Consider the following 11,750-nt stretch of genomic DNA (forward strand, 5'->3'; position numbering starts at 1 on the left):
TACAGCAGCATGATAAAGATACAGTCTGTAAGGTGAGATACTGCAGGCAAAAGCATTGTTTTTCATGCACTAGTCAGTTTTGAGATCTTTTTAGACTAGTGAAAAAATGAAAATCCCAAATACACATTTAGGGAATTGTTTTATTACTTTGTCTTTTTGCATCTGTAGATTTTCTCCTAAATCCACTAAAAGTCAGCATTAGATTTCAAAAAGAAAAAAAAAATGTATCAATATATATCAACTGGGGAAGTTTCACCTCAAACATATTTATTTCATCTTCTCAGTGTTATAGGGAATACAATCTCCAATATAATAACAATACTGGCATTACAGTATCAGGGGCTGTCTTGTGTGACTCAGCCGACACATCCTTTGCGTTACGCTGTGCAGCAGTGTGTACAGAGTTGATGGTATGCCACTGTCACATCCTGTTGGCCGGAAACATTTAAATAGACTTCTGACCCTCTTTGTCTCACTTCGTCAACTGCTGCTGAGAGCTTTAACCTCTCCCTCTGCCACCACTCACGCCGCCTGTCTGCACCGTTTTCAACATGGTCACGGGGGGTCACCATGCTCAGGCGCGTCGCTGCATTTGTGGTCTGAAGAGGGAGGGAGGGCTTTGCAAACACAACAACAACAACAGCACAAGCTACTAAACTCCAATGCTAGCTCCTACTTTGCTGCTCTGATTAGATTTAACTTCAGAGTTGGCCACTTTGATTGATCATGTTGTGATTCCTGCGAGTCTGACGAGTAGTCCGCTTTTTCCTCTCTCTTTCCACTAATTACACTTAAAGGAATGAAAAGACTCTGAAACAGTTTGCATGGTTCTACTTGATGACCTCATGTCCTTACTTCTGCCCTCGAGATGTGTTTTCCAAAACAACTCAAGTCATCAGAAGTCTTTCTTCTGGAACCATCGGCCGTAACCCACGGGGACTCGCTGATTTCAGTTATGGATCTCTAACAGATGTCTCGGAGAAGACCTCTCCTTCTTTTCTGGGTTACATAAGGGTTCAGCTGTGGTTCCTCCTGACCCCGTTCGCGCCCTGACCGATTGATACTCGGCAGTAGATGCAGTCCTCGCCTCCCTCGCTGGCGTCCCAACAGCCTGTTCTCTCTGCTGCCCCCGTGTGGCAGACATCTACCACCCTTAACGTGCACCTCCCACTAAAGAAAGCCGGGGTGTTCAGGCCCCCCTGCCCTCCTCCCTGTTGTTTACCACATGTTTTGCGCCTTTATTTCAGTATGCTGTAATGTATACGACAACAGCAGTTAATTGCCGTGGACAGAACAGCTGGTGTGTGTCTGTGTGTCTGTGCCGTCCACGCTGGGCGCCCTGCTCTCGGATTAGCGGGAGTTAAGGAGCCCGCTGTCCATCGCAAAAAACGCCTGCGCTGATCTAATCAACTCAACCCGCTCTAAGCCGCTTTGCCACAAGGGCCTCGGCTTCGTGTGGAGGCCGCTACTTCACTACCCATGAGGGTGACAGAGACCCTGTGGGCTGCCACTGTTTGCCGCTTATGCGACCTTTTCACATGAGGAGTGACGTGAATCAATGGGATGGTGGTGTGTGTGTGTCAATGGGATGTGGTGTGTGTGTGTGTGTGTGTTTGTGTGTGTGTGTGTGTGAGCTGCGGACCACAGATGATTGATACATTGAGGACTCAGATCTTACATACATAACACTTGAACATTTTGCAGATCACAGGTTACAATTCATTTGCTGTTAAATCCAGAAACCCAGTGAGGATTGTGCAATGAAGAGATTTGAAATGAGCAGTGGAGGACGAAATCCAGATATGCGTTACACATGTAAACGCCTTATCCGGGTTCCTGACAGTGCTCACCATGTTTGCAGGCGTGTAGTTAGTAGGTAATACAAAAAAATACGACAAATGATGATTTACACCCAGTCTGATTTTGTGACGTGTTGCCGCTGTAGTTTTCCATCACCAGTGATCAGACGGAGAAGCCAAATCCAGCCCATTGATAAACACAGCAGGGTTCAGACAGACATTTAATTCTGGTTTGTTGAAGTTTCTCAGTACAGAAATTATTATTTTTATTTTATCAATCCAGAATCCTGAGTTAAAACAAATCAAAGTCTTTATCCAGTCCATCTCCTGGTCTCCCTGATCCCAGCCAGGAACTGGTGACTCGGCTCTGTTCGTCCCAACCGCCTCGTCTGAGCATTTTCCTGTTATTGCAGTGCCTGAGCGTCAGTTTCCCACTCTGCCTCGGGCTCCTTGCGTGTGTGTGTGCGTGTGTGTGCGTGTGTGTGTGAGCACCATGCATCCTGTTGTTTGGGTCCAGGTACTTTCTCACTGACTTCCCTGGAGTCGAGGCGACCCCGCCCCGCTCTGCTCTGCTCGAGCCGAACGGACCGGAAGTTCCCATCACTGCGACCCGCTCTAATTTTTCACTTCTCATTTCCGAGGAGGGCTGCGGTCAGCAACGACTTGCTGGCACAAAGCAGATGGGGATTTCAGTTGTGGTGGTGCATGGATCAGAGTCTTCTCTTTAATAGTCCACGATTGTTATATAAACGTGTGCTGTATGTGTGGGCATGAAAACAGTACATGCCATGTTTTTGAATCTCAAACCAGCCTCGCTCCCTTCTCTTAGCTCACATCCTTTGTCCCTGTTTGTCATTTTGACGTCTGACTCACCGTCTCCTTGTCCTTAACTTTTTCCTCCCTCTTCATATCTGCTCCTCTTTCTTTTTTCACACTACCTCTCCATAATTGTTCCCCCCCCCCGTCTTGCCGTTAACGGTCTGCCCCTCTCATTGCAGCTGGTTCCACGGGAAGATAACTCGGGAGCAGGCCGAGCGGCTCCTCTACCCGCCGGAGACGGGCTTGTTCCTGGTGAGGGAGAGCACCAACTACCCCGGCGACTACACCCTGTGCGTCAGCTGCGACGGCAAGGTGGAGCACTACCGCATCATCTACCACAACGGCAAGCTCACCATAGACGAGGAGGAGTACTTCGAGAACCTCATGCAGCTGGTCGAGGTGAGGGGAATCCCATCTTCTCCTAATGTCCCTCTCTCAGTACCCATATTACCCATGGCGGATTCAAAAGAACAATTGGCTACTCATTATTAGTGCCAGCTGGTGGGAATGGAAAGTCACAGTGTTTCAGCTGAACCACAGAGAGGGCGGTTAAAGGAAGTTGTTGGCCACGAATCGAAACCTTTGACCACACACTGACATTCTCTACATAAATGTCATCCTTGTTTCATGTTGCCCCAGAAGATTCTTCCGCTTTCCTGAAAGCCAGAGAGATGTAGCACAACATTTTTCAGGCTCCATGCAAACTTTATGCCTCATCATAGTTTCCCTCAGGAAGACTGGAGAGTTGGAAGGAGCCAGTTGGTCGTCACACAAAACATCTGCAACTATTTTTTATCATTTATTAATCGTTGTGAGGATTTTCTGTGATGGTTAACTGAATATTTTTAGTTCATATTTAAATTATGATGGGCATTCTTCACCATTTCTGACATAAAATAAACCAAATGACTAATCAAGAAAATAATCTTTAGAGCCATTCATTAATAACAGCCCCAGGAGGCTGTATTGGATTTTCGTCAGCTCTTGTTTTCAATCCAAGCGTAAAAAAAAAATCGACAATCTAAACCTGTAGACACGTGCCCCAAAAAGCTGTCTCATGCCACTTTGCATTAGTTCTCACTTTGTTTCGAGTCATAATCACGTTGGTCTTTTAAAGCATCCGGGTCTGGTTCATGAGTTTATGTCTATATGGTATATTTATCATGTTACGATTTAAACTTGGAATCCAGCTCAAAACAGCGTGCCAGTGTTTAACAATCATGCAGCAGTTTGATTACATAACTCTGTAAACACAAGGAACACACGTACACACACGTACACACACACACACACACACGTACACACACACACACACACACACACACACACACACACACACACACACGTACACACACACACATTCAGTGTCCCAATGGGTTTCCCCCCTTGAAAATCTGACTCAAGTACTTGTTCACATTCTTCAAAAAGCTGTCTGATCGTCTCACTCGCTGCCTGTTATCTGCGAGCCGGTTCAGGGGAAGGACAGAGCGTGGAGAGGGGAAGACGTGAGACATTGATGGCAGAGGGGAGGAGAGAGAGAGAGAGAGAGACAGGGGCCTTTCATCCTCTCAGATAAAGAGAGGAGCTGGATTGGCGCCTATCACACTTTTAATTGGACCCCATCTCTTTGCCTCGCGGGGCGTTTGGAAGTGGACGACAGGAATGTGCCAGCTGGCACCGAAACCATCTCCATCCACGCTGCATTCTCCTTATCAGCCCACTGCAATCTTATCTCTCTCTCTCTCTCTCTCTCTCTCTCTCTCTCTCTCTCTCTCTCTCTCTCTCTCTCTCTCTCTCTCTCTCTCTCTTTACACCCTCCAGGCTTGCTTCTGCCTCCACTTCCTTCCTCCACCTCCCTCGTGTATACCTGGCATATTGCTTCCTCTCCTCCTCTCTTTGTTATCCACCTTAAACCTCTTCCTTTTGCCTCGCCCGCCCTCAGTTTCTCTCTCTCTCTCTCTCTCTCTCTCTCTCTCTCTCTCTCTCTCTCTCATTCTCACTACATCTTTATCCTCTCTGCCGTCTGCATTCCCCTGTGTCTTCTCCTTTCGCTCCATAACAGGCTGTGAGAGGATGCCTGGCATTCTTGTGTGTTTATCCGGCTCGCTCTCATTGGCCCGTCGCAGCAGGCGTCACATACATCTACATACACACACACACACACACACACACACACACACACACACACACACACACACACACACACACACACACACACACACACACACATATATATATATATATATATATATATATATATATATATATATATATATATATATATATATATATATATATATATACGCTGACACACACAGGGCCTCCTCCCTGTCAATCACAGCAGCCACAGTGTCGCTATGTGTCACATGAATGCAGTGATTCTGCTGGGGTGAAACAAAGACATGTTATTTAAAAAGGGTGTGACAACACGGGGAAAGTTTCTTTTCAGCTACAATCCTCATTTAGTATTTTTACTCTGTGATTACACCCTTCTGCTTGAATTACATATGGGAGGAACCTCGATTTATCCAGCACCATTGTGTGCTAAAAATACATTTTCACGCATTAAGAGACTTTTGTAAGTGTTAAACAAGCAGGGCTAATTATGCAACAATCCGACTTGTCTAAAAGTGTTAAATCTACATTTGTGTAATTGAGTTTATGCGTGTTGTTGTTCAACATATGTGGTCACACATGTGAGTCTCAGTCCTAAACAATGTAGTGGAGCTGACCCCCCCCCCCCCCCTCCTTCACCATGCTGCCCCCTGGTGGTCGCCATGGCGACATACACTCTGTGGTCAATTCGCCATGCTGCAGTTGTATAACATTAACACATACCATTTGTTTTGTTGTCGGTGGGGTAGCGTCTTCTCTTGTTTTAATTGATTTGCTCTTTACTAATCACACACAGGTGGGATGACCCATGTTTCTTTCAGGAAAACTCTTTTTTTTTTTTTTTCAAACACATTTTCAGCTTCTTTTCTCCCTCACGTTTGTAGAATATCACCGAAACGTGGCGTCTGCGTTCACAAGGTCACAACGTCTAACCTGATTTCAGGAGGATGAGCAGATATCGACGGGTTGTTTGGTTTTGCTGCGTAGCTGGAGGGGTGAAAGATCAGATGCATTGACCTCTCTCCCACACCCACACACTTCTTCTCCTCCTCCTCCTCCTCCTCCTGCTTCTGATGGTTCCCACTAAAGCCTTCACAGCTCCTCTAAAGAGCCTCCTGCATACCATCTATCCTCAGCAGGGGTTCATTCATCCTGTCACCTCAAACGATGAATGATTGCAATACGGTTGGGTTTCAGAGAATTGCGTTTATTGCAGTAATGTCCGAGTATGAGACAAGCGTAAAACTGAAAGAAAAAACTACAGAAGAAAGAACTCAATTACTATTATTATCCCATCAAAACCTAACAATTCCCCTCGGAGTTGGAGCTGATTTGAGTAGCGAAGTTCTCAAATAAGCATTACCTCCTCTTATCTCCTTCTGTTTCATTCCATCTTTTGTTGCAGGGGATTTTCTCAAGACAACCATCCTCCTCTTCAACGTTGATGCGTGTTGATAAAAGTTTCCCTCGTGTCTCTCTTCTTGGTGAACACCACTGATACCCCCGTACGCATGAAATCGACCGAGCTTCCGCACATCAACTCTCACCTGAATCTTCATAAGCTTGTACACAGATCCACCGCTCAGATTTTGTTCTTTCAACATCAGTCCTCGATCATTCAGTAGGTCTAAGACGGCCGAGTGAGAGTGCGGTATAATCTGCAGATATTAGATTTCTTGTAAAAGTCAGACTATCAAAACCTTTTTGAAAAAGACAACAAAGGATTTCTATCGTAATCTCCAACCTTTACCCACTGACTTTTGTCTTCACGTATATAATAAATAAACAATGCATGTAATTGTCTCTTGTCTCTCCCCAGCACTACACCAAAGACGCCGATGGCCTCTGCACCCGGCTGATCAAACCCAAGTTGATGGAGGGAACGGTGGCAGCACAAGACGAGTTCTCAAGGAGTAAGTACACACTGAGCTCATTAAACGCCGCTCCACAGGGGACACTGGGACATTATTGTGTTTACGAACTGTCACCATAACCTCGCAAGCGTACATTCTGTGGCACACGCACACCGTGCAGACGGCGCCCGCGTCTGGTCCTAATAGCATTCATCAACAGAGGGGTAATTAATCCTGGTGTGTCTTGGGACCACTGCTGGGCTTCAGCAGTTCCCAAGGTCAACCAGAGTCTTCCTCTGACTTTCTTTGTTCTTCGTCATCTACCCGTCAGACCCGCTAACTCTTTAACGCTAACTGTTCGGATAAAAAAACAAAACACTTTTCCTCCCAAATAACAGATGCATCATTCAGAAAGTAGAACTCTGACTATGACTAGAAGATGTCTTTGAAACTTGTTAGTGAATATATACATATATATTTCTCTGGGTGTTTTGCAGTAATATTATTAGACTTGTAGCATGACTATAATCGACTGTGAAGTCTCCTAAATTGATCTGTCCTCTCTTGGCAGGCGGCTGGGCCTTGAACAGAAAGGAGCTGAAACTCCTGCAGACCATTGGCAAAGGGGAGTTTGGAGGTGAGGATCTCTGCATCATTTCATTTTCATACATCTGAGCCATAGTAACAAAAGGGTCATGGTCAAGTCCCATATTGTACTTAAACTCTCTCTCTCTCCCCCCCTGTCTGTGTCCCCGTCAGATGTGATGGTAGGGGACTACAGAGGGAACAAGGTGGCGGTCAAGTGTATCAAAAATGACGCCACAGCGCAGGCTTTCATCGCCGAGGCCTCCGTCATGACGTAAGATCTTCTGACTTCACACTTCCTTTCTCTTTCAAATAAAAAATTGTGTTCTATCACAGATTATTTTTTCATCACATTTTTTTCAGGCAACTGAGGCACAACAACCTGGTGCAGTTACTAGGGGTAATTGTCGAGGAGAGGGGCAGTCTCTACATCGTCACAGAGTACATGGCAAAGGTTTGTCACTGTTTTTTATTTTTATTTTTTATTTTTACAAGTCTTGCCATCTTTCAAAACATGTAGAAACACTATTGGAAAAAAAATGTGTGGTTTGTGTAATCTCTTTTTACGGGGGATTATGCAGGGGGCTATTTCTTGGCTGGCAGCTGTACCTCCTGGAGTTTTTCCGCTGGTTGCCTGGCAACCGCTCCCTAACTAGTAGTTTGGCACCTAACAGTACACAATGTAACATATGGATTTAACAAACCACATACACCGTGTTGATTAGTGAGCATCAAAGATACATGTTGTGTTGTTTTTTTTCCACAGCCAGGCTAGCTGTTTTCCCCTGTTTTCAGTCTTTATGCTAAGCTAAGCTAACCAACTCCTAGCAGTAGCTTTATATTTCTTGTACAGATATGAGAGTAGTGGCAACCTTGTCATCTAAAAAAATCCAAATATGTGGAAATAGTATTTTTGTTGACATATATATGGAACCTAGAACAGAGATTAGGACAATTTAAGATGCTAACATGAATCAATCTTAATAAACTATTAATAAAACAAATAATCCATCCATGCTGAAACTGTCCTCCTCTCAACTGTGTCACAGGGCAGCCTAGTGGACTACCTGCGCTCCCGAGGACGGACGGTGCTCGGCGGAGACTGCTTACTCAAGTTCTCGCTGTGAGTCCTCTTCATCTCTCTTCCAGTTCTCATTACATCCGTACAACAGACAAACGGTTTAATCAGCACAGCTCGGGGGGGGGGGGAGAGCTAAACTGCTGCTCTTCAGCTGTCAGGATCTGAATGGAGCTTCAAGAGAACGTCGTCGCGCTCACAAGCTGGCAAACATAAAAGAAGCCTTTGTTTACTCAGGCAACCGTCACGCAGGGCGTTCGCCTTGATAAGTTGCTGCTTTATCTGCGAGTCAAGTGTCTTTAAGTCTTCTTTCTTTTTATTTAACAGTCATTTAGCCGGCGCTGTAACCCAGCACAACTCAAAACAAGTGCAACCATTACATGAGGGTAAACACTCGGATCAGCAGGCATGAAAACATGCATTCTAAAAGAAGTATTTCATGATTTTCAATGTGAGCCATGTGAGCCCTGAATGAATCCTTGTCAGAGATGTAAAAGTGATTCAACTTTGACTGCTTGAACATGAAGCAAGTAAAGGAGAAAAATCATTCTGCTGTATTTAGCCTGTTTTATCCTTCAACACCTTTTTTTGCGTTCATTATATTTTCACAGCAGTTGTCATTTGATGTGTCTGGCAAGTCCATAAATATGTCCACATAGATTAACGGTAGTCGTCATCTCTCCTGTGTCGCTGTGTCGCCCAGTGACGTGTGTGAAGCCATGGAGTACCTGGAGGCCAACAACTTCGTCCACAGAGACCTGGCGGCCCGCAACGTGCTGGTGTCCGACGACAACATCGCCAAGGTCAGCGACTTCGGCCTCACCAAGGAGGCGTCCTCCATACAGGACACGGCCAAGCTGCCCGTCAAGTGGACCTCCCCCGAGGCGATAAGGGAGAAGGTGAGAGGCGCCGAGCTGGCGGACGGGGAAGCAGACCGGAGCTAATGCGATGTGGCTTTCTCGGCATTTGTTTTTATCTCGTACCAGCATTACAAAGATCTGAAGTAGATTCTTAAGTACATTTTTTAAACGTGATGCCAAAGTTGAGATTGCTATCTTTAAAGTTCAACGTGCTAAAAATGTAACTCCTGCCACCTGTTTTATGCACTAATGCAGGTGGACTGGTATCGTGTGCAGGACTTTGTTTGATATCAGAACCAGTTTAACTTCATTTTCTTCCCTTAATCTTTAAATCTCCATGTGCACATGCTCTTTGGAGCCTACGCTGACAAGGAATTCCAACTCACTGAGTACATTTTTGTGTTACGCCTGTGATTATTGTCACGTTATTCATGTTTCCTCACTTGAACTCCAGAAATAGCACCAAAACAAACCTTTTTTTTTTAATCGCTAGAGGAAGGAGAAAATACCTGAGCTGCTCTTTGGATGCCTTTTGTTTGATGTGTAAATTCAGGCGCCACCTTTCTTTTTTCTTTCTTTCCGACAGAGGTTTTCCACCAAGTCCGACGTCTGGAGTTATGGAATCCTACTTTGGGAGATCTACTCCTTCGGGCGCGTGCCTTACCCTAGAATTGTAAGTACCTGAACACCACATTAGTGTTGCTCGTCGAGGTCCGAGGCACACCAGCAGGTGGCAGGCTTCATTGCTGAGACCAGTGTGTGTTTGTCTGTGTGTGTCTTATTTGTGTACAGGATTAGTGAAGTGACCTCAAAATGATTACATTCATGCCATTAGACGGCTGGAGCAGGTGATGAAAATGTGACGCGATATATGCTTTATTAGGAATGCAATTATTTCTGCATCCTTGCATTTACATATTTAGTCATTTGTCGTTGTGAAGAATAACCTTTTGGTTGGGATGCTGCGGCGCAGCTGCTATCAGCTGAATATCAGTCACCATCTTTATTTTTTTATTTCCACCTCTCCGTCTCTCAGCCGCTGAAAGAGGTGGTGCCCCGGGTGGAGAAGGGATACAAGATGGACGCCCCAGACGGCTGCCCGCCCGTGGTGTACGACCTGATGAAGCAGTGCTGGACCCTGGACTCTGTCGTGCGGCCCTCCTTCCGCATGCTGAGGGAGAAGCTGCAGCATATCAGAGCCAAGGAGCTCTACCTGTGAAGAGGAGGCACGGGGAGGGGGAGAGGAGGAGGAGGGGGAGGAGGGGGGCGAGACACAGTGGTGGTGGTAGGAGGAGGAGGAGGAGAAGAAGAAGAAAAAGAGGGACCACAGCATCTTCCTCCTGCCCGCCCAGCCCGCTGACCTGTGGGACTGCCATACTGTGTGCCCCCCCCCTCCCCTTTGACCTAAGGCGGCCTCGCCAGCCGCCCTCTGCCTCCACACAAGGACCGTTTCCTGTTTGTGTCGTAAAGCTTTTGCCAGACTGTTTCCTCTCTTCTCGACGGGCCACCGCCCTTTCCTCACTCTGTCCCCTCCGCCGCTGCTCGCCCTCTCTCTATCTCTTCTCTCTTGGTCCAAGTTTCTCTTCCTCCCTCACCTGGAAGACCCCTTTTTTCGCTCTTGTTTTTTTTCCCCCTCCCCTCCTCCTCCTCTCCTGAACATGACATTAACTGGAGGGGAGGCTGGCCTTTATCCTCCACGTTTTTCAGGTGCTCTTTCTTCTTCTTCTTCTTCTTCTTCTTCCTTCTTCTTCTTCCTCCTTCGTCCTCCACCATCATTCCTGGATCTCTGCATCGCCGTGTTGCTCTGCATGAATTCGTCTCAGCTCTCTTGTCATTCCATCCTTCCCTCTATCCCTCCCCTCCCTCCCCTCTCCTCCCCCCTCGGCGTGGTGTCAGGCGTGGGGCCTTCGCTCTGTGCTAAAGTGCCTCCAGTCTACAGAGCTCCAGATTTCCCTCCAGCACTTCTTTCAACTGGACTGTTGTAGTTTGATTTTTTTTTTATTCCTTTTTTTAAGAGATCTTTTTTTATTGCTTTCATTTTTTTTCAGGGAGGTTATCAAACCATTTTTTTTATTTTAGTGCCATCTCTTGCACCTCCATCGTCACCCTATCAGACTGGGATTTTTTTTGTTGTTGCCACGTATCCATGAAGAGAGCGTGAACAGGAAGAAAGAGGATTTTTTCGGGGGCCAGTGTCATGTTTGTCCTCTAACCAATACAGGACTGGGAAGGGGGGGTTTAACAGGAGACCGGGGAAGAGGCAGTTCACAAACATGGTTGATTCATCATACGTGGGCTTGTTTTTATATCAAAATATATTTAAAGGATTCAAAAACTACAAAAAAAAAAAAAAAGAACAATGAAAAAACTGACCGGGCGGAGTATTAAAAAAAAAAAAAAAAAAAAAAAAAAAAAAAAAAAGGAGGACTTTAAGAAGCCAGGAGTCTCTTGGCGTTAGAACGTTCAGTGTCTCTGTGGACGCTGGGGTCGGGGTGGTGCATGCTGTGTGTGAGAGGCCTTGGGTTCAACTGTCAGTGCTTTCAATGTTCATTGTTTTATTATGCTATCATGATTATGAATAAATCATTCCATCTGAACAGCGTGGAAACACCTGCATCATTGTATCAGCGTGTGTGTGAGG

General features: G+C 45.9%; 1 protein-coding gene across 1 annotated transcript in view; it reads left to right on the forward strand.

The window, feature by feature from the left end:
* LOC129104870 (tyrosine-protein kinase CSK) overlaps window positions 1-11,337 on the forward strand; it is a 40,385-nt gene extending 29,048 nt beyond the window's left edge. The window contains exons 5-13 of the mRNA XM_054615735.1: window positions 2,798-3,017; window positions 6,553-6,646; window positions 7,158-7,223; window positions 7,346-7,445; window positions 7,535-7,625; window positions 8,221-8,294; window positions 8,953-9,148; window positions 9,696-9,782; window positions 10,146-11,337. Of these exons, the coding sequence (XP_054471710.1) occupies window positions 2,798-3,017; window positions 6,553-6,646; window positions 7,158-7,223; window positions 7,346-7,445; window positions 7,535-7,625; window positions 8,221-8,294; window positions 8,953-9,148; window positions 9,696-9,782; window positions 10,146-10,328 (1,111 nt within the window). The 3' untranslated portion in view covers window positions 10,329-11,337. The remainder of the gene's footprint in view (window positions 1-2,797; window positions 3,018-6,552; window positions 6,647-7,157; window positions 7,224-7,345; window positions 7,446-7,534; window positions 7,626-8,220; window positions 8,295-8,952; window positions 9,149-9,695; window positions 9,783-10,145) is intronic.
* Window positions 11,338-11,750: the final 413 nt, after the last annotated feature.

Source organism: Anoplopoma fimbria, chromosome 2 (assembly GCF_027596085.1).
Source record: "Anoplopoma fimbria isolate UVic2021 breed Golden Eagle Sablefish chromosome 2, Afim_UVic_2022, whole genome shotgun sequence".
Classification (NCBI taxonomy): Eukaryota; Metazoa; Chordata; class Actinopteri; order Perciformes; family Anoplopomatidae; genus Anoplopoma; species Anoplopoma fimbria.